This window comes from Acinonyx jubatus, chromosome F2, assembly GCF_027475565.1.
Source record: "Acinonyx jubatus isolate Ajub_Pintada_27869175 chromosome F2, VMU_Ajub_asm_v1.0, whole genome shotgun sequence".
Taxonomy (NCBI): Eukaryota; Metazoa; Chordata; class Mammalia; order Carnivora; family Felidae; genus Acinonyx; species Acinonyx jubatus.
This window is the reverse complement of record NC_069394.1, coordinates 33,386,583-33,409,890: the sequence shown is the minus strand read 5'-3', so window position 1 is coordinate 33,409,890 and position 23,308 is coordinate 33,386,583. Positions and strand designations below refer to the sequence as shown.

Genomic DNA, 23,308 nt, shown 5'->3' with positions numbered 1-23,308 from the left:
TTTGAATTATAAAAATGATACATACGAGTTTTCAGTGTGCATATTGAGATCTATTCTGTATTTTATCAATATCTTATAAGCTAATGTATTCAAGTAGGATAATGGAATTTTTTAGGGTAATGGAATTTTTAAATTTGTGTAGGAATATATACTTTTAAAGAAATTTTTTAAGAATCCTGGAGAATGTAATTATTATCAAAATAATCTACATTTTCTGCTGATTAGATTATGTGGAGTATTGTCTTCTGCTTTAATCAACAAAACCCAATATTTTAAGATAAGTATTTGGGAAATTGTTTCTTCTCTCTTGTACTGAATTCTGAGATACCCGCATAGCCTCATCAAATTTGAAGTTACCTTCAGGCTGTCCAATAACTGTATACATTATTTAAGTATATAATTGAAGGCAATTCTTAAGTCAATGAACTGATTTTTTACCAGGACATTTATCATATGGTTACAGATATTGTTTAGAACCATATTAAGGACACAATAAATATAAATGGATAGCAGCTCTGGACAGAATATGCCAAGAACTTCCATTGGCACTGGCCACTGAAATTTTCAGTAGAGGAAATAAATTACTAGACGGAAGTAAAAATACTTCCAATAACTAAGAAAATCATCTCAATGATAAAGGAGTTTCTCTTTTTTTACCCCATTTTATTACCCCATTTTAACTGTTCATCACAACAGGTAAGAAATACAAGAATTTTTAATTCCTTATGTGGTGTGAGATACTTATTACTATAAAGGAAGAACTTAAGACATTTATGAAAATTCACAGAAAAAAAATTTGATAAAAAGATTCACTCAATTTCCAGGTGATAATTATAAATTTTTAGGTTGAAGATTCACAGTCAGTGTTCATAATATGTATTATTTTTAATTATTGTATAATAGAACTTCATGTGTGATTATAGTACTTTAAAAATGCCCATACTTTGGGGAGTAAAATTTTCAAGTAAGTTTCAAATGTCCCAAGGTTAACTCCTTCATCGGAGGGAATAAAATTGTCTAAATGTTAATACAAGTAATTATTTTTAAGTTAAAAAGATTATGGTATATTATTCACTTTTGTTCAGTTCCAAATACGATTTCTCGATGTTCTCTCTGAACCCAAATTTGCAATAAAAATAAAGCATATCTGTTCTGTCAGTCACCTTCACCTGATTGGTGCCTATGAGTCAACACTCCGAGGTTGGAGCTGAAAGAGGCAATTTAACCATTCTTGCCTGTCATATTGCTTCAGTCGTGCTCAAAATAAAACCCATGGTGACTGAAAAATTACAGTGTCCTAGAGCATGCAAAAGTGACACACCCTAACTGTTGCTTGAACAGCAAAAGCAAATGCATGCGTAGGCAGAAATTTTTATTGAGATTTATTCTGTCATGTATAATAAAAGATTATTTCAGAACTCTATTTTTACTTACAGCATAATAAAGCTCTTGTATTTTTAGACACATGTGGAGCACAATGTGACAAGCTGAGTTAAAGCCCATTGATTTTCCTGGCATATTTCCATATGTTGTGGTACAGCTGGCACTTGGATAGATTCGAATCCCATTCGGCCATTAACACTCTGTGAGACCTGGGGCGAGCGTTGTCATTCTTCGGTTTTCTCACTCATAAAGAGAGCAAGCCAGATGGTGTTCAAGTCTCTTGTATCTCTTGTGTCGAGTCTAGATCATCATAATTTTAACATTTAAGTAACACCTAATGTAAACTTGGAACATTTAATCTAAACTCCAAAGAATATGAACTAGATCATAATTTATAATTTTGAAAAATGAATGCTTAGTATTTTTTACTTTTTACCCAACAATATAAAGCATATTTATATTATTATTTGAATAAACCATTTAATTCTTTAGGTTAGCTATTGACAATTTCTATAAAAAAAAACTACCTAGTAGCCTTTCGTCTGTGTTTTCTTCCTCCTTGGGATAATTTTGAGGTGGGTTTCTGGACTCTGATCTTCATGAGGGTGAAGATTATGTGGGAGTCATTTCTGCATGCATTAGCCAAAAACAGTAATTCTTCTCGGTGCAAATTATGTATTGCTTTAGATTAAATAAAATAACTCATTAGCTTAAAATTTACAGTTACTTCAGAAGTAACTTGAGGATTCACAAAAGTAGAATAAAGTTGAGGTGAAACCATTGATTCAACAAACATCTTCTGAGTATCTTGTCTATGCCTAATGCCAGTGTTGAGCCTAGAGCTGGTATATATAGTAAGTGCTCACTAAATGTTAGAAAGAATGGACGGATGAGTAAACGAATGTAAGAATAATATATGTAGAATAGAGCATTATGTTTAAGAGTGCAGTCTCTGGAACCAGACAGTTGAGTTTGAGTCCTGGCCCTCCTGCTTATTATCTTGTGTGTGTGTGACCTTGGACAAGTTATTTAGCCTCTCTGTACCCAGTTTTCTCATCTATAAATTTGTGATGATAATAATAGTTTCCTCATAGGAGTGTTTGAGAATTAAATAAATTAAAACTATCAAAGCAATTATAACAGTGACACATAGTAAGCACTGATAAATATTTGCTAAATAAACAATGAGAAAGGGGGCATCTGGGTGGCTTAGTCAGTTAAGCATCTGACTTTGGCTCAGGTCATGATCTCACTGCTCGTGAGTCCAAGCCCTAGGTCAGGCTCTGTGCTGACAGCTGACAGCTCGCAGCTCAGAGCCCGGAGCCTACTTCAGATTCTATCTCTGTCTCTCTGTCCCTCCCGTGCTTGTGCTCTGTATCTCTGTCTCCCTCTCTCTCTCTCTCAAATATAAACATAAAAAAAATTTTTTTTAAGAAATATTAACTACAGCTTTAAAGGCAAAACTTATATGTGAAACACCAATACTTACCAAGTCCTGCACTACTAACTTAGAATTGCTAGGAATGAGGACTGGGTTGGTAACTCACCTGGAGCCAACTGATCAGGACCCTGTCCATGTTTCTCATTTGCAGACCTTTCTATCACTGGTTGGTGTCTTGGGAAAGGGGGGAGGGAATTTGAATCTAGTCTGGAGTAACACTCAAGACATTGCTACATGAGATCATGTCTTAACCCATCTAGCCTAAGATTCTATAAGCAATAAATATTTTTCTTTTATAACTTTAAAAGCTATTTAGCCATTCTATTTAAAACAGGGAAAACAGGGAGGTTCTTCTGAGTCTAAAGAAATAATAGCTTATTGGTCATACCTGGGCGATCCCTAGACGTGCCAATTAAGAGTGGGAGTGATCTAGGACTAAATTTGTATTCTCCCCAGATGTATGACCCCTGATCAGCAGGGTCATACTGCTAACATGGGAATAAATATGTCTGTCTGATTTTGTGGAGGGTAGTTAGAAGTTCCTCTGTACTGATCAGTTGGATATTTGAATATCAGTTTCCAAGGGTGTTTCCAAGGGTAACGGCTTTTCAAATGTTATCGAAATGAGTATCAAAATGTTATATACTCTTTTTGAGTATTTTAGATACTTAATAAGCCATTTTATCTTCTAGTCTTTGAGGAATTAAGATATAAAAATAATCTTTTACATAATAGAATAAGATGTATAGTCAGCTGTGCTCTGTTTCATTAAAATTTTGATTTCTCTGATATGCTAAATTTTAAAAACATAGTTTCACCTGCTTTAGAGTGGCTAAATGTCTTCAATTTATAAGAGAAGAGATACTTATTGCCTACAGTCTTGGGCTAGATGGGTTAAAATGTGATCTGATTTAGCAATTCCTGATTGTCACTCCACACTGGATTTAAATATAATTTCTTCCTTAAATTATGCCTGACATTCCCACTTTAAAAAGCAACTGAACAGCAACGTGATATATTCTGGACTAGATTTTTTATATATATAGGGGCAGAACAAAGATTTCATAAGACTTTATAACTAAATCAATAAAATATTTGCTCACATCTCAGTATATGCTTTAACTGTGCATTATTGAAGATAGAACCTAAATATAATGTGTGGGCCCTAGAAGGTGGAAGAGTTAGCTTAAGTGGAAGGAAGATGGAAACTTCTTAGTGAAAATTAGTGCAATGTTTTCTGTGTCAGCATAGAAGCAGAAATGAGTGCAGCATTAGGCAACTGCATGGCTACGTGTGATGGAAAACTGTGGTGACATGTGCAGATGGACAGAAGAGTTTAGTGACATTTCTTAATTTAGTATCTGAAATTCTTTACTCTTTGATATCTTTAGCATTTACTTGACACTTAAACCAGGTGTTGCCTTGGGTCATTTTGTCTCTGTGCTTCTTTTAGCGAACTGAGTTATAAGTGGTTTTGGAACGAATACCATGTCTTAGATTTCTTTAGAGTTGGCATAGCATTGACTCCAGTGTCTCATACATGGTAGATGCACAAATATATATTTGTTACTTGGTTGACATCTGTAGATGTCTAAAACATTTCTTAGGAAGTTCTGTTTTGTCACCAGCAAATATTTATTGAATACCAGAATTACTTATGAGACTTACCAGATGCAACATAAACATTATTATTTAATTATCCCTACCTTACTAGGAGCATTCATTCGTATAATGAATTTCTTGAAATCACTTATTCGGTAACTTTTTCTTTAGAGCTATTTAGTGCCCAGTATCAGGTACTAACTGGCTGCTGAAGTGCACTGACAAAATGAACTATCCAAGTTCCATGAGAAGAGAACCCACAATTGTAATAGGATTTCTATAGTGGAGATATAATAAAACCCTGAGAAAACACTATAATTTGCATTCAAAAACTCATGTCTAGTGCAATGTTGCCATGTCGTTAGGTTCATTAAGTGATCTGGGTAAACCTGTGACAGCCACCAGTCTTGCTACGTGAGCCCAAATGCCCAGATTCCAGTTGCAATTTGGTGCTACCTGGCATCAGTTGTTTGGTAAAAATACCAAAAATGAAGGTGATTCTGAATTCTGTGGCTGACTGAGACCTTCAGTATAGTGGCAGAATCCAAGTATCTCTTCGTTGGTTTTCCCAGCCCATGGTAGAGGACTGGGGAAACTACCCTGTTTCTCAAAATGAGCTCAAGAATCTTGCCACCCACACCACATTCCCCCTTCCAGAAGAGAATTTGAACCCATCATGCCAGCAGGTGCTAGGCAGAAAATGGGAGCAAATTGGCAATCGTGTTATATCTAATTTCACATTATTGTGGAACATATTGCTGCAAAGTCTTACTGTAGATACAGTTGACATCATGGAAAGCATGTCAAAATTACCTGAGCTGGTGAGAGAGAGATTGAGGAAGTCTTCCCAGAAGAATTCTTGTTCCAGCAATGACTTAATTATGGTGGCTTGCCAAGCGGCCATGTGAAGAAGGGTGTTTATGAGAGAGAAGAAAAGTGGATGTCAAGGCGCAGGAAGCTGAAAGTATGTAGGTATTTTAGAGCACTACATGTATTTCTACAGCATAAAGTTTGAGAGCTAAGGGAAAAGGAGACGGAGTTGAAATGCTAGGCATGGGTCAGAGCATAATTCATCTGTAGGCCATGCAATGGTTTCTGTCTTGCTTTATAAAGGAAGGAGCCATTAAAGAAATTTTTTGCAGAAATTTTACGTGTAAGAGATCATCATAAACCTGAGTTTTCTCGTCTTTGAAACAGAAATGATAGTCCTTCATATGGGTATGTGGATTAGAGAGAAAGTATGTGAAGTATTTTGCATAAAGTCCAGTATAAAGTATTTGATAAGTAGCAGCCATTAATATCATTATATTAGTATTAATGTTTCTGTAACTGATGATTGGAGGGGCAAGGCTAGAGGCTTGTAGCTAGCAGTTTTCTAAACTTATAAACATTTTCTGTTTCGGTTACAAATTCATATATACATTCAAATAATTTTCAAAATTTTTCATTTTCCTTTTCTGTTTGTTATTTTTTTAATTTTATTTTTTATTTTTTCAAATTTACATCCAACTTAGTTAGCATATAGTGCAACAGTGATTTCAGGAGTAGATTCCTTAGTTCTCTTTACCCATTTAGCCCATCCCCCCTCCCACAAACCCTCCCATAACCCTCAGTTTTTTCTCCCTATTTATGACTCTCGTCTGTTTTGTGCCCCTCCCTGTTTTTATATTATTTTTTCCCTTATGTTCATCTGTTCTGTGTCTTAAAGTGCTCATATGAGTGAAGTCATATAATACTTGTCTTTCTCTGACTAATTTTGCTTAGCATAATACCCTCCAGTTCCATCCACGTAGTTGCAAATGGCAAGATTTCATTCTTTTTGATTGCCGAGTAACACTCCATTGTATATATATACCACATCTTCTTTATCCATTCATCCATCAGTGGACATTTGGGGTCTTTCCATACTTTGGCTCTTGTCGATAGTGCTGCTATAAACATTGGGGTACATGTGTCCCTTCGAAACAGCACACCTGTATCCCTTGGATAAATACCTAGTAGTGCAATTGCTGGGTCGTAGGGTAGTTCTATTTTTAATTTTTTGAGGAACCTCCATACTGTTTTCCAGAGTGGCTGCACCAGCTTGCATTCCCGTCTTTTCTGTTTTTTCATGTGATATCATTAGAACCAAGATAAATGCATTTTAATGTTTCGTTATTTTCTTATATAGAATAATCATGTTATATATTACTCAAGCTTAATAGTCTTAGTAAAAAACTCTGCAACTTTCTCTTTGGGTCATTTTAGAATTTCTGTCTTCTGTGATAGAATTATATTGCATTCTATAACATTCATCCCCTTAAGTTTACTGTTGAAGAACTGAGACCAGAGATTAAATTTTTTGTCTAAAGACAGATGCCATATAGTCCTACACTCAGAACTCTGGTTTCATAAGCCTACATCCTTACATATTAACCTAATTTTGCTAATCATTTAAAAACCTAGAACTATCCTGTAATGGCCAAAATACTTGAATTTCCACCCTACCTTTTTTCTGACCTACTATTATAAGAGGACATGAAAGCAAAAATGTGGATTGGATAGGCAGAGATAAAATGAACCTCTGATTGGGGGGTTTATAAAATCCCTGACTGAGGCAAATAGGATGGATGAGCAGAATTACCACAATGTAGCACCATGCCTCTGAAGAGAGGTAGAGTAGCAGTTACTTCTAGGCAGGTAGTAAATGCAAGTCTTTTAACTGAGCAAAACAAAAGGAGTGTCCTGAATGTCATTTACCAATCAGCAAATGAAGGCTTACTATCTTTTCACATAACATATAGTCGTACTAGGTAAGTCTTAGCCAGCGATTCTCAAAATATGGTTGCTGGACCTACAGCAGCAGCATCTCCGGGAACTTGCTGGAAATGCAAACATTCAGTCACCTCTCCAGGTTGGTGGATCAAAAACTCTGGGAATGGGGCAGAGTAATCTGTTTTAACAAGCCCTCCAGAGATTATTCTGATGCAGGCTAAAGTTTGGCAACACCTACTCTAAGCTGAGTGGAATTTGTTGCCGTCTTCTTGAAGTATTGGTAAAGTATGGTGGCTAAGAGTGTGTGTTCTAGAATCAGACTGCTCAAATACCAGCTTTATGACTTACAAGCAATGAGACCCTGGGCAAGCCTCGTAACCTTTCTGTACTTCACATTCTTCTTGTATGCTTATAATAGTTTCTATTTCATAAGTTATTCTGAGGAATATTTCGAGTACAATATATTTGAAAGTCCTGAGGTGGAAATGTTCTTGGCACTTCTCAGGAATTTAAAAGAGGCTTCTGTGGTTGAAAAGTAGTTTATAAAGAAAACTGAGATGACGTAAAAGAGGAAGTCCATTATGCAAAGTCTTGTAGGATCTTGGAGAAAGAGGATGGGGTCCTGAGTTCCTTGGAAGAACTGACATTTGCAAGGAGAAGGGGCACTTTTTTTGTTATGAGGGCAAAAAGAAAAGTGTACAAAAGCAATTAGGTTTCTAGGCTATCAGTTGGAAGATAAGGGAATTTCTTCTAATAGCTTCTATTTTATGGATTTTGGATTTTTCCCAAGAATGATGAGAAAACATTGAAAAATTTTAGCAGAAGAGTGACATAACCCAATTCATGTTTTAGAAAAAAATCACTGTGGCTGGTGTGTGGGAAATGGAACATATTGCATAGTTTTATCATGTTATTCTTTATGTCTTTCGGATTTATAATAATGGTAGGAAAACTTGAAACACTATAGACTGAACAATTTCCTAATTTCCCTTCCTATGTCTACTCCAATTCCTCTGATTTCCTAACCTTCAAAGACTAGCAGGGTGCATACTCTGAGACATCATTCCAGAGCAGAAATCTGCAATCTTTGTGGGACTGACTTGGAATCCAGGAAGGGAAAAAAAAAGTTTAGATTTCTAACAAGGTGAAAGTGTTTTTTAAAATGCTCCAAGGAAGATTCAGTATGTATGACCAAGCACATCGTGTCAAAATAGTACTGTCATTTTAATCATTAAAGGAGATTAAAATCTTTCTCTTCATGGTGATTTCCGAGTGACATATAAAACAAACCCATACTTGAATCACAATGACTGGAACATTGTCTACGTGCACAAATACAAGCTAAGCAAATATTCTAAGTTAACTCAGGTATTTGCGTGTTTTTACATGAAAGAATAGCAAAATTTTCTTTAGTGGTGAATAAAGGGATAATCGGGAATTTTAATACAGTGCATTTTATTAACACTGGATTCAGTCAAAGAGAAATTATCAGTATTCATCTAATTAGGCAAGAAATGTATATTTTAACAAAAAATAAAGGATTACCTGGCATAAAAGTATTTTGTTTTCCACATGAAATGCCTAAATTCAACTTAAAATATGCAGGTTCAAGTCTTAAGCTAGATACAGCACTTCACAAAATAATTGACACATTATTGCACTTTAAAGCTCCCTGGGAATTTTGCTCTATGACTCCTATTATCTTGTTTTTCTAAATTTATTAACTAAGACTATAAAGCATGGCCCTTGACAAGAAGCACATTCATTTTATACATATGTACATACATCCTGGTCAGTGTTTTATGTGATGATCAGCCAAGTGTGGCCACAAGAGGAGACGCAGGAGAAGCTCAGGAAAACAGAGTTGCTTATAATAAGTCCCAGCAACCACGAGGCGTGTCACGCCAGGTAGGGCCGCAAGGGAAAGCAGCAGTGTAGGCAGGAGGCAGAAGGGGCAGGAGTCAGGCAAGAGTTAAGGCCTGAGCCTTTATTTGGGGGCTGGAAGGACGAGATAGGGCAGAGTAACCAGTTTGAGATTGGCAAACTTGAGGAATTCCTTCTGGCGGGGCTTTGGGCTCTAGAAGTGGACTTCTATTGCCTGGTACCTGGCACTGGAACGAATTAGGGCCGGGAAGGTATGGGCTTATTAATGTGAATAAGCCAAATAGAGGAGCTAGGCCTCGGAATTTGGCTAATTTGCATATCAAAGGCATGTCTGCTATCCCTGACAATTGGCTAGCCCCAGGAAAGGCGAGGTCTTTCCAGCCAGGAAGATTTTTAAGTTGTCAAAACATCGAAATGTACTGAAAAATTATAAACAGTACACATACGTATGCATATACACACTCACACAAATAGACAATTTTTAATGCCCACTAAAAAACGGAGTTAAAAAATATTTTAAAATTTCACTTGGAGCTTTGTTGTTTAGACATTTTTAAGTATCTGTAACTGTGGCCGTCAGCGTGTACTCTTGAAAGAAAGACCCCTTCTTGGTTTTTTTTATTTCTAAGCCCAGAGCCCTCTTTTTCTCCCAAGCAAGCAACAGGCCTGAAACACTGTTTCAGAAAACACAATATGCTTCTGTTCCCTGACATTTCCAAAGCTTGTGGCCCAGTGTCCTGTGCCCTGCTGTAAAGAGGATAGATGGTAAAAAAAAGAAAATGGCGTGTCTTTTCCAAGCAATAATTCAGAGCTCATTAAGAAGAATAATGTGACATAAAGCCACAAATTCCAGGAACCTGGAACAGTAGTGCCCTACAAATCATTCTACCTAACAGTTGCTAAGAAAGGTAAAAAAGGGCAAGAAACTTCTGGTCTTTTCTTGGTTATTGTCAGCCAGCTCTGAGGAAAACATACCCAACTTTAATAAAAGCATTGCTGTTTCAAAATATAAAGGAAGAATGTATGGGTATTATACATTTAGCCTCTTGGGAAAAAATTGTGGACTGAGTTTTGGGTGTTTTTTTTTTTTAATCCCATGGACCTCCAGTAATTGTAGTAGATTCTTCTGTGAATTTGAAACTTTGATTTGATTAGCTATGGAAGTTATATGGATAATGAATAGTTAGATTTCATCAAGGTAAATAAGTTTAAAGCATGTCCTCACTCTGAAATGCTGCATATTTGTAAAATTTGGATTTGATTTGTAATCAAGCTTTCAAAAAACTCAGAGCATCCACTATTTTTCAAAATACGGGACTAATGTCTTTGGTACTTTGTAGTCTGAGGAAATTAATATCCTTAAGATGTAGCCATTCATACACTTTTATAGATTGTGAAACACAGCATCTAGTCATTTTATCTGGGTAAAAATTGCAGTCCAGGAATATTTTCATAATGTCTGATTTGAGCTAGCTAAGTTGTAGTCCCAGAATATTTTCATATTGTGGTTTAGCTTTCTGTATTATTTTTAAAGTCGTAATGTGAATTTTTATTTAGTGTAATCACTTCAGTAGTGCAAAATAGTCATCATCTGTTAAATGCTCTACAAACTTGATACACATAGAGTTGGAGCAAGAATAAATCAATGCTCTCAATTTTTTTAGTTTCACAAAACCTTAACTATTTGTGTTCCTTTGATATTGATAAGAATGGTGGAAAATGTAAACTGATGCTTGAAGCTATAGGCCAGTAAGGACACCTCCTGATATTTGTCATGGACCTTTTTATGGTATAGCAAATACTGTGTAATCATGTAATAAAATCAGAAGAAGCCAAAATGGAAATGAGTTAGAGGGAAGTCTATTCCTGCCTAAAATATTTACATATAAAAATACTTGGGTTTAGCTGAAAAGTATGGATGAAACAATAAAGCAATTTAAGGGGATGATACACATGTTGAATTGATGGGTTAGAATTGTAAAGTTCATTCTGAACACTTGTGAAGGGAAAGATGTTATTGCTTAAAAATCACACACCAAGGAAAATTGTGGGCAACAATAGGAAAAGCCGAATTAAAAAGAAAAAGAAAAAGACCATGAAGATTTGAAAGGAATTAATTAAAAAAACCAGATTAACAGAGGTATTATAGTCATAAAAATTCAGAGGTTAAAGTCTATTAATAATCTCTAACCTTCTCATCTGCTGGGTTAGGAAAAGGAGGGCCAGTGAGCAAAGAAGCATAAAAGTTTAATGTGCTAAATCAAACTTTTTCACGTGAGTTCTTAAACTCATGTATTTTTCCATCTTGAAGAAATATTTTGTGTCCATTTTTAACTTTCTGTTTAATCTTTCTCTCCCCTCAAGTTCTGATTTTGCCTAAAAAAAGAAAAAGTAATATACTAGTAATCCTTATTTCGTGACTGTTCTCTTCATTTCGATACTCCCATTTCTTTCTCTTCAATTTCAACGCTCTTCAAAATTGTATCCACCGTAATAGCTCCCACTCTGTTTCACCAAGTTTCTTTGTCAACTTGTTGGCTTCAGTAGCTGTTTTCTTAAAGGCCAGTTGTGTCCTCTTAAATTTTCAAATCTATAGACTTTCTTCATAAATTTGTCCCTATTTTAAGAAGAGAGTCATGTTCCTTCCAACATGACCTTTAATGTTATAAATAGAGATAAAATATTGGTCTGAATCCCAGATATCTTGGTGCAACCACCTATGCAGTGTATGTCGTCACAGACTTAGGGCCACTCTGAGGCAGTATCTGAATAGGCAGTTAAATAAGGATAAGTAAGACAGGACATTTGTTGATCACATCCAGGCCTTATCTCTCTTGACCTCGTCTTATGTTAGTATCCCTACCTTCTCCAGTTAACATTGGTTTCATAAATTCCCTCTAACAACCGGGATTGTTTTGGCCTCAGGATATTTGCACTTGCTCTCCTCTCAGTTCAGATCACCCTTTCTTAGCATGACTGGCTTCCGCATTCAGGACTCAGCTCAGTCATCTCCTCTTCAGAGAGGCCTTCCTTGACCACCCTATTTAATGTTGTCCTTCCCCCAAACTTTCCAGTGCCTGTTATCATTATATTCTACCTTCTTTCCTTTTTTAAAAAAAATATTTATTTATTTTTGAGAGAGAAAGAGAGAGAGAGAGAGAGAGACAGAGCATGAGCAGGGGAGGGCAGAGAGAGGGAGACACAGAATCCGAAGCAGGCTCCAAGCTCTGAGCTGTCAGTACAGAGCACGACACAAGGTTCAAACCCATGAACAGTGAGATCATGACCTGGGCCAAAGTCAGACACTTAATCGACTGAGCCACCCAGGTACCCCTACCTTATTTTCTTTAGATCACATATCTCCATCTAAAAATAGCATTCATTTTCTTATTTATTGTCTTTCCCCATGACAATATGAATGAAAGTTGCATGAAAACAGGGTCATTCTCTGCCCTTTTCTCTGCTGTACTTCTAACTCCAAGAACTGCCGCATAGTCAGTACAAAGTAAACATACACTAGATGAATGATCAAATCATGGAGGTAGTGACATGTTATAAAGGACCAAACACCCAACTAAGAAATAAATCTTTTTTTCCCTTAAAGAAATCTTTCTTCTTTCTTTTCTTTCTCTTTCTTTCTTTCTTTCTTTCTTTCTTTCTTTCTTTCTTTCTTTTTTCTTTCTTTCTTTTTCTTTCTTTCTTTCTTTCTTTCTTTCTTTTTTCTTTCTTTCTTTCTTTCTTTTAAAGAAATCTTTAATGTAGTAATACTTTAGGCATTAGCAAGAAGTTGGGAAAGGAATTTTGGAGATTACAAGCCTTCCTGGTGCTCCTTAAACCATACTAATTAAGTAGCAACCCGCTCTGTGAGCGCTGAGGCCCTACTTCCTTCCTTCCCCCAAAACTTAAAATCTTAAACACAGCTCTGTTACTAATGCCTATAGTCAAGGCAGATGTTTTTGGCTAAAAATACTTTGTTAATTAGCAAAATATTTCTCCCTAACTCTGGATATCACCTCTATGGCATAGACAAACATACATCCCCACCAAAACATTTAGATACTATACTTAGATACTACAGTATCTTAATTGAATGCATTTATATATAGTACTGTAATACTGTTAAAAATGCTAAATTTTAAATTTCTGTCATTTCCAGAAATCAAAGAATTAGTATAGGAAACTCAGTTTTTACATACTCTTCAGAGAAAGATGTTTTTTTGAATTGTTAATTAAGGTTTCTTGACATTGGAGTTGGACATTGGAATTTCAATTGTAAACTAAGACCATGTCATTGTGCAGCCATATTTGCATTATACATGGCTGATACTTGCCAGTAAATTAATTAAGAGAAGCTATGTCATATCATTTTTTTATCTTTATATTTGTGGAGATAGATGTTAAATAAAAACATTGGTTGAATAAATGACTACTACTTTCCTAGCCTAAAATTATAGATGGTCATTTGAGCAAATGAAATGAAGCTTATTATATCATAAATTAGGATAATAATAATTTCAAGTTCCACATTTTAGGAAAGGCATAGTATTTAATAAGGAGAAAATTTTTAATTAAGAGAACTTTGGACAGGAGCAGAGTTTATTACCCCTCTTTCCAGCACCCAAGGAACATGACAGAATTCAAGAAATGACACTTTATAATCCAGACATCTGCCCAATGACAGGCAACGGGGGAATCAAGAATGAGTGATCACAGTGGTAGATACATGGCTAGTTGTTGGCACCTGCTCCAGAAACATAACAATGGGAAGGAAAATGAATTAAACCTTTCAGGGTGCTATAATGTTTGAGAGCTTGGCCAGTCTCACTGGGTGTGTTTTCCCCCACTCTACTATTATTATTATTGTCTTCTACCTTTTGAGCCCTACAGGCCCTCGGTTAGCACCACTTCCTAGCCCAAGATGTTGTAAGTCCATCCATTCCTAGAAGTATCTGTCTACATCCTATCCAGAAGTATCTTTTCTATTCCTGAGCTGCAGTCGTCATACTCCACTGTATTAGCTGCTGGGCCTTCTGTAGCTCTGGCTACAACATTCTGAATCCCTCCGGTCTCTATCTAATACCTTGGCTAAGTCTCTCCTAACCACCTTCCCAGCTCTCAATATGATGAAATATTTTTGACATACTATGTATTTTATTTACAGTGCTACTCTTGTGCCCTTACTCTCACCCACTCAGACTTTGTCTTTGTCCTGTGTTTGCTGTTTATTATTTTAAGCCAAACTACTTAGCTCTATTCATCCAAACTATTAATGAACACTTCCGGCCCTATGGCCTATAAACTTCATTTAATTTAATCACATACTCTTATAACCCCTGATATTGCCATTTAAGTCTCTGAGGAATATCTACAAATATTTCTCTTACCTTTCATCACCTTTCTCCTAATGATTGACAATATACTAAATTTGCCTTTTGAAAAAATCTGAGTACAATTTTAACAATTATCATAATTATGTCATAAAATAGATCACTTGCACAGGCAATTTTACGTACTTTATTTTGAGGGTACTAAGTATACAGTTTTTCTAAAGTTAAAAATTAGAAAATATGTATAAGGCAATATTCAGAAATATAGAAATGCTGCATCTCTTTCCAGAACTGAGCATCCTATATCAACACCCAAGATGATTGTGTGGTAATCTCTTGGGATTGGCTTGGGAGCCATGTTATACCTTTAGCCCATGGTGTGAACAATGTGGATTGAATAATTTGACCTTTGTGAAAGAAAAACATATATTGGTCCTTGATTACTCTTTTCATTTAAATTTTTTTTTCTTATTGCTATGTATTTGGGGAGGAAAATAGAAAAAAAAAGAATGGTTTTAAAAAGCAGAACTACCAACGAGAGAACACTGAAACTACTTTTAGTGCACTGTGCACAGTATATCCTTCTAGATCTTTTGCTGTGTACATTTATACCTTTTTCCCCCATAAGAACCTAATATTCTGAACATATAATTTTATTTTTCATATTCCCTTTATTTGCCTCTTATGCAGGGAAATCACAGATCATCTCACAAATCCAGGTTTCCATAACGGCCTAGTTTAGCAAGAATAGATAGATAAATAGATAGGTAGGTAGGTAGGTAGGTAGATAGATAGATAGATAGATAGTAGAAAGAAAAATAGGAAGGAAGGAAGGAAGGAAGGAAGGAAGGAAGGAAGGAAGGAAGGAAAAGAAAGAATGGATAGCCTATGGGGTCTGAATTGATCTGTGACCCCTAGCAGTAGGGTAAATCCATATTTGGTATGCGGACCAGCCAAAGCTAGCTGCAAATATCTGCTTCTTCTATCCCTCGCCCTATATTAAAAACATATTTGATTTCAATAGATACTTATTTACAACAGCATTTTCAAAGGTACACTCTATTTTATTGATGAACATATCTTACTTAAATACCCTTAACTATTGGACACTTGTGGGATTTTCCCTTGGGTGTATGAGTGTGTTGTTATAGTCAACTCTGCAGCAAATATTATTGCTAAATCTGTACACATTCTAAGTTTTCCTTTAGGATGTACTTAAAAGTAGAATCAATAGTTTAAAAGCTAGGCTGTTTTTTTTTAAGGTTTTTGATACATATTGCCAGCTAGTCCTTCAGAAGTCCATCACTGAGACCCCCACTAGCATTGTTGGAAATTTACTATATCACCAGATCCTTAGAAATGGTCTTTTTTAAAGTAACTGATAATGTAATAGACCTGTGCTTTCTTAACTACACTGAGCATTCCAAATGATCACCCATGTTTACAGACTTTTTCTTACAGCAAGGTACTCTATGAATCAAGAGGCACAAAACTTTAAACATTTTGTTTGATAGCTTGCTTGCTTGCTTGTAGGTGTAGGTGGTGAGGAGCAGGGAAAGTCAAGGAAATCAGTAGTGATACCCTAGCCTCAGTCTCCTTCTTCTCAGAACATAGCACTGGAGGGCAACTATTCAAAACTCATTCCTGGTGATCTCGAAGTTTCTAGAAGATGAAGAATAGATCCATCTTACAAAACTTTTAGTAACCTTTTTTGTAGATAATGCATTATCAAAGTTGTTAGGTTGAAGAGGAGTATACTTCCATAGAACCAAATTGTCATTAAAATATTTATCTACAAACTGATTTATCAGCTCTAGTATTTTATTGTATCCTGCTTAATTTTGGACAAGTTCTTTATAGCTTTTATATGCAACCGTGAAAATTAAAAATGCAAAAATTATAAGGTACAATAAACAATATTTTGTGAGTATATCTTTTTCTTCCTTGGTAGATATTAGCTTAAGTGGCTCTGTTAGAAAGACATATGTTTGAGAGAAAGACGCCTACATGACAGGAGTACTAGGTTATTCTGACATGTTATATGGAGTATGTTATTATTTTGAAAGCCTGAGTTTCAACTAAACTTTAACTTTTAAAGGCTATGCCATGCCTTTTCTGATGACAGCATATTATGAAAATCATAGGTTGCATTTCTGTGTTTATTTGCCCACAATCCACAGAATAAGAAACATCATAAGGCAGCAAAGCATTAAATAGTTTAAGGGAACCTTACAGATATGCCAGTTCAAGATGTTTAATGGATGCCCAATGGATGATGGTGGTGGTGATGGTAAGGGGTGATAATAATAGGGAGAAAGAAGGGGAGAATAATTTTTGGAGCTCTTATGTGTCTGGCATTCTCCTCAGTGCTTTACTTACATTTTCTCATTTATTAAGTGAGGAAATTAAGTTTCAGAAAGGCTAACAACCCTCCCCAATGAGTCAGCCAAAGATCAAACCCAGATTTCCTGACTCTCAGTGCAGTCTGTTGTCCATTATATAATGCCGGCTGTATTAAAGACATTGTAGACATTTTAATTTCAAAAGTTTTTAAGTTTATAATTACAAATATCATTTCTATTAATGCAGCTAAGTTTTTAAAGAAAAACTGAAGAGCTTTAGCCTTATTTTATCTGTTGCCCATATTCCCTGATAAAAATTGTTATTATTTTAATTTATTAAATTTTTACTTTAGTTATATATATTATCTCTATTCTCTAAGGTAAGAAGGGAAAATAAAATAATCTAATGTTACAAATGAAGAATCTGAGCTCAGAATAATTAATTCTTCTAAGGAAGTCAGTTAAGTAATGGCAAAACTGGAAGTCAAGCCCACATCTGTTTGCCCCCAAAACTCTATTTTATTCTATTGTTGTTTATTAAAGAATAACAGCATCAAACAAGCTTGCAAATTATCAATTTGGGGTATTATAGTAGCATATACACTGTTCTGTCTTTTGGCCTATTTATGTCTCATTTCTCCTTAAACTAATATGAAGGGTAAAATAGTACAGTTTACTATATATTTTTTTAAATTTGGGGGGCACCTAGGTGGCTCAGTTGGTTAAGCTACCGACTTCAGCTCAGGTCATGATCTCTAAGTTTACCAGTTCAATCCTCATGTCAGGGTCTGTGCTGACAGCTCAGAACCTGGAGGCTGCTTTGGATTCTCTCTCTGTGCCCTTTCCCTGCTTGTGCTATCTCTCTCTCTCAAAAATAAATTAAAAAAAAATTTTTTTTTTAATTTTATACTAGGCCTTTCCCCTCTTAAATGCTTGGAGAAAATGTACATAAAATTAGCATGTGGTCCTGGAGTAGATTTTACTCTAGGATGGAGTAAAAAAAAATTGGGGTGGGGGGGTGGTTGGGAGGAAAGACCAAGAAATTGAATTAGAAATAAGAGCTTTCCTCAATAGGTCAGTTTTCCAATTCTCACTCTTTAAATGATACATAAAGATATTTCTAATGTTTCTTGATTTTTTTTCTTTTGTTTCTGTAATTATGTGTTATTCACTCCTGTTATCAGTATGAAATTAAGGCAAAAACCATGACTCTAATCCCAAATCAAAATGACCTATAAATAACTCTTCCCATACCTGCAATCAGGCTGCTTCCTTCACATTCTTCCAGGTTTGGGGGGGCCCAGCTGGATAGCCTGCTTCTGGATTCTTCAAACCCCGCTCGACTTCCTACCACATCCCAGTAATCACAGAAGAATCAAGGGTCCTGTCTTTAATTAGTTGGCCGTGTTAGTCTCCTGACTATTGCCAATGGGAGTAATCAGTAATCACTACTAACACTCCCAATGGGAGTAATCAGCTAATCAGTAATCAGTAATCATCAATCAGCTCACATGCTTCATTGATTCATTGATTGCTTCTTGATCACATTGTCTAGAAAACTAATAATGAGGTTTTTTTTTTTCTTTCAAATGAATGCAATCTCCCTTTTCTTTATCCTTTGGAATATAGACATAATGATAAATATGAAATTACATAAAGTGAAATAACTTATTTTTTAATTCAAAACTAATGAAACATCAATCCCTGTTAGAAAATGTAACCGTTATTTTGATAAATCTTATACATCTTTTGAGATAAAGAAAACTTATTTTGAAAGGCCACTGTTAGCAGTGGATGCTGTCATTTTTGCTGTTTTTTAAAAGATTCACCCACTCTACTAATTTCTTTTTGAAGGCAGTAGTAAAACATATCAGAGAAGAGTGCTTTTGGAAGCATCTCTCTTTGTTGTATGGCTGCCTTAAAGCATATTTGTACTTGCAGGATAGTATATTGTCTGAAATAAGCCCCCGATTTTCTGTGAATATTTCCCCCCCATGGCCATGCAAACCGGTGCCTTCTTTGAGTGAAGTGAAATCGTGAGTTTACATAGTTGTGTTACATAGCTGCGTTAGGTTGACCCTGAATAGTAGAGCCCATTCAAGACCATGGTATTTGGAAGTTTTTAAATCCTAAAAATGTGTCCCATAAATGATATGATTTAATTATACTCCAGATGTTTCATCTAAAATACATTTTCTGTCTTTTCCTTTTCACTCTTGTCCTGCCTTTTAATGATCCATCGGCCTACAGTGTCTTTACATCCAAAATGCAAAGCAGACAAGTGGGCATCTCAGGGAAGAACATGACCAAAAGCACCAGCATCAGCGGAGACATGTGCTCGCTGGGGAAGAACGACGGCAGCCAGTCTGACACCGCAGTGGGTGCCCTGGGCACCGGCGGCAAAAAGCGGCGCTCTAGCATTGGGGCCAAAATGGTAGCTATTGTTGGCCTCTCCAGGAAGAGTCGCAGTGCTTCTCAGCTCAGCCAAACGGGTAGGCATTTTTATGTTACTTTTGACTTCATGTTTGAGCTGTAATTAAAATACGTATTCTCTTCTCTTGCTCATTTCATCGCAGTAATTAATGGAAGATGACATGTTCCAGAGAGATGGGGCCATGTTAAGCTAGTTGACCTTTCTGCACATGAAACACTAACTTTGTTTTTCAGTGACCAATGAACCTGCTTTGAAGTGAACCTTGGCCCCCGTTCTCGAGATGCGTGTATGGTCCTTGCTCCTCAGGGAGGAGTTAAGCTGTGGTGGCGGGATCGCCTGTTGCTGATGCTTCGTAAAGATGCTCTGATCTGTGAGATGTTTGCTTTCTTTAGGTTCCTCAAGAGGGAACCAGCCAAATTAATTTCCATTCCCAGCAAGTTACCGTCATGAAGATGACACCTCCTATGTTGTGTGAATAATGTAGTTCTTTTATTGCTGACAACCTAACTTCTTTTTCAGTTTGTAAGCAGCATTTACCAGTAGTATCAATTTTCTGACTGCAGTTTTTATTTCCCTGTTAAAACTTCAAGCAGCAATATTCTCCAGCAGCAGGGATGGAGGAATTTTCTGCTGATAGTGAAGATATTCAAAGCCTTGCTACTTTCAAATTCCGTTTCTAAATCACATCTGCAAAAATAAATTAGATACAGCACTCCTACTCCTGCTCAGAAAAGCCACAGTTAGCAATTAAGAAATTTGTGAGTCAAAGCAACGTCTTTTCAAATGGTTGTTGATAATTAAACATTAAATCCCTGGTATCTTGGAAATAATAACATATCTTCCACTTAACAAACAAACAAAAGCGTGTAATATGGTGTTTCTTTTACAGCAAATAAATTATAGGCAAATGGGTGAAATCTCATTTATGTTTGAATTACTAGGGTTCTAATTACTAGGGTTTCTAATACACAGAAATCAGGGCAAAAATCTGCAACACAAAAGAATTTAAGGATACGTTAATTCCTGGACCCGGCTAACCTTCATTTTATATAACTGTAACAGGGATTCTGGAATCTGAGTCTTATATATATACTCTTATATTGAAATAGTTATTTGATGGTTTTCCTGATATTGTGGTTGTAACTCACTATGTTTAATGTGCCAATTGACATAGGAACTTTTCATTTGGTGCTTTAAAATGTTACATTTTAATATAGAAATAAGTTATGGACATAGAGATCATACTTTAATTATTTTTAATTTACTTATGCTTATACATAATTAGCTATGTTGTACTAAAATGATAGATGTTGGCCTTTTGACATTGAAATTGAATTTTTTTGTATCTCTCTAGCGGTTAGAACTTCATTGCATTTTTTTCTTAAAATCTACAAACATCTGTAAACCTAAAACTTGTCTAAAAATAAAGCCTGAAGCCTATCAGTTAAAAAATTAAGAACCTGTAAAACACACATTAATAAGATTATAGAAGTTAGAGATTATGTGGTATTAAACTAAATAATCATTTACACTTATTCAAGGTTTCTTGATAAATATTGAGAGCACTTACTATGAGCCAGGCACAGAGAGCAAAGATGGTTTTTATCATTGTAAAAATAAATATCATTGTACCAGTGAGGATTTTCAGACAAGACTGCTTACTTACCTTCTAATGAGTAGAAAACTCGGCAAAATGGGACCTTTTTAAAAAATAGTGAAATTATTCTGGGTGATATCATACCAATCATTGTAAATAATAATTTGCATTTATAAAGGTATACGGATCAGTACACATGGCACATGCTAGTTTGTGTGTTCCTTTGCCTGTTGATTGTAAACTCACCTGTAAAGTCAGCATTTCTAAAGATTACATAGGACTTGCTAGGGATTATAACTTAGCAGAAAATACATAGAGATAATAAGAAGACTCAGATTCTATTGCTTACTCTGAGTTATATGTGATAATCAAATATGACCTCTTTAAAAACCTACCCGACATATCTGACTCGTAGAATGTTCCTCTGACAAAAGAAATTAACACCTCCTGTTCTAACAAGGTTTTTATAAGATAATTTTTTTTTTAGTTTATAAGAAAATGCTTTGAGAACTTAAAATCATTTTGTTGGTGTAAGACATCATAGCCAATTTGGCCTCATAAGGGAATCAAGGACTCTGTTTTAGACACGTTGATTTTGAGATGCCTCTTTAGACTTCTAAGCGCAGTTGTTATATGGTATATTGGTTATGAGTCTAGAGCCTAGTAGGTCAAGGCTGAGGATGTAATTTAGGAGTGATCAACAGGTAGTACTTAAAGCCATGGCACTGAGTAAGATTACTGTAAAGTAACTTGAATCAAGAACAAAACTAAAGAGAGAGCTCTGTGATACCCCAACATTGAGAAAGCAGAAGAGAATTCATCAAAGAAGACTTAAGAAAGAGAAGCCATTAAAAAAAGAGAGAGGGGGGCACCTGGGTGGCTCAATTGGTTAAACCTTCAACTTCAGCTCAGCTCATGATCTCACGGTTTGTGGGTTCCAGCCCCGTGCCAGGCTCTGTACTGACAGCTCAGAGCCTGGAGCCTACTTTGGATTCTGTGTCTCCCTCTCTCTCTGCCCCTCCCCTACTCATGCTGTGTCTCTCTCTGCCTCTCAAAAATGAATAAACGTAAAAAAGAGAGAGAAAGAAAAGGAAAGGAAAGAATATGGTATCTTGGACACCAAATGAAGGAAACATTTTAGAAAGATTTATCAATGTGTCAGGTGCTTCTGACGGGTCAAGTAAGAAGAAGACTGAGAATTGACCATTGGATTTGGCAAGATGGGGAATTTGGTAAACCTTGACAAGCCTTGCAGTGGTGGACAAAGCCTTTTGGAGCAGGTTTAAAAAAATGGGAGTTGAGGTAGTGTCAGTAAGAATAATACCAAGAATAAAAATAAAAATATCTAATACTTACTGAACACTTTTATGTGCTGGGACTACTCTAAGCACTTTACATGTAAATCATTTAAACCTCACAATAATGTAATGAAGCAGGAATTAATTACTACTCTCCTCATTTTACGATTTTTTGAGAAAACCAAAATGAGCAGAGGGGAATAACTTCCCCAAGTTTACCTAAGCTGAAAGGGTAGAAGTTGGAATTTGAATCCAGACAGTATGAATCTGGAGATGTCACTTTTTACTCTATCATAGTCTAGACCAGCATTGTTCAATACAACTTTTGGCAATGTGGGCAATGTTCTGTATCTCTCCTATCCAATATGATATGTAGCACCAGCCACACGTGACGAGCTTTTGAAATGTGGCTACTGTGATTAACTGAATTTTTTATTTTTTTTCACTTTTAATTAAATTTAAATAGGCACATATGACTAGTGACTACTGAGTTGAAAGTTTCAGATAATAACAGCTCTTTCCAGGACTGTTGATTAAAAAAAAAAAAATGGAAATTTAGAAACAGGACCATAGCTTGGGAGCATTGAAGCCAGAAAAGAGTTTTGTTATTTTAGTGACAGGATACTTGTGGGAACAACTTAGTAGTTGAAAGAGTTTTGGATTCAGAGCTTAAGTGGAAATCAGCGTTGTGGTCTGTGGTCACTCAAGAAATTATGCTCTTTAATTTTCATCTTGTAATAATTTCTAAGGTTACATGGGATTTTACATTTACTCTAATTATAACACTCAATAACTGTAATCATTTATTTATTTGTCTATCTCCTGGCTAGACTGTTTTTTCTTATCTTATGTATCTTTCTCAGTGTCTGGTATAGTTTCAAATATAGTGATCTTCAGTGAAAAGCTCATGTACTCCTTGGGGTGCATGATGAAGTTCTCTGGGGGAAATGGAAAGAAAACGATAGAACTTCTTTTCATTTTTTAACTTAAAAGACAAGAAAGTAAGCATTGCTAATGTTTAGTACACACTTCACCCTTGTGTTCATGGTTGGTCTGGATGTCAGATGGTCAGTGTTGCATGCACTTCTGCAAGTGTTAGTTTTGTTAACCATCAGAAAATGGGCAAGTGGCTTAAAAAGATTACTGCAAAGAAACTGTGGATTAAATATAATAGCTATTGCAATTGTGCAAAAAAGGTAGACCTGAAACTTTTATTTCTACTCAAGCTCTTCATCAGCCATTGATG

General features: G+C 35.7%; 1 protein-coding gene across 50 annotated transcripts in view; it reads left to right on the top strand.

The window, feature by feature from the left end:
- The window catches only part of RIMS2 (regulating synaptic membrane exocytosis 2), a 601,125-nt gene that overhangs the window by 493,474 nt on the left and 84,343 nt on the right, over positions 1–23,308 (top strand). For 38 of the 50 annotated variants that reach the window (XM_053208502.1, XM_027064049.2, XM_027064046.2 and 35 more), the window contains one exon: positions 18,984–19,225. The exons of the other annotated variants lie outside the window; for them this stretch is intronic. In XM_053208502.1, coding sequence (XP_053064477.1) covers positions 18,984–19,225 — 242 coding nt within the window. The remainder of the gene's footprint in view (positions 1–18,983; positions 19,226–23,308) is intronic. 50 annotated transcript variants of the gene reach the window in all.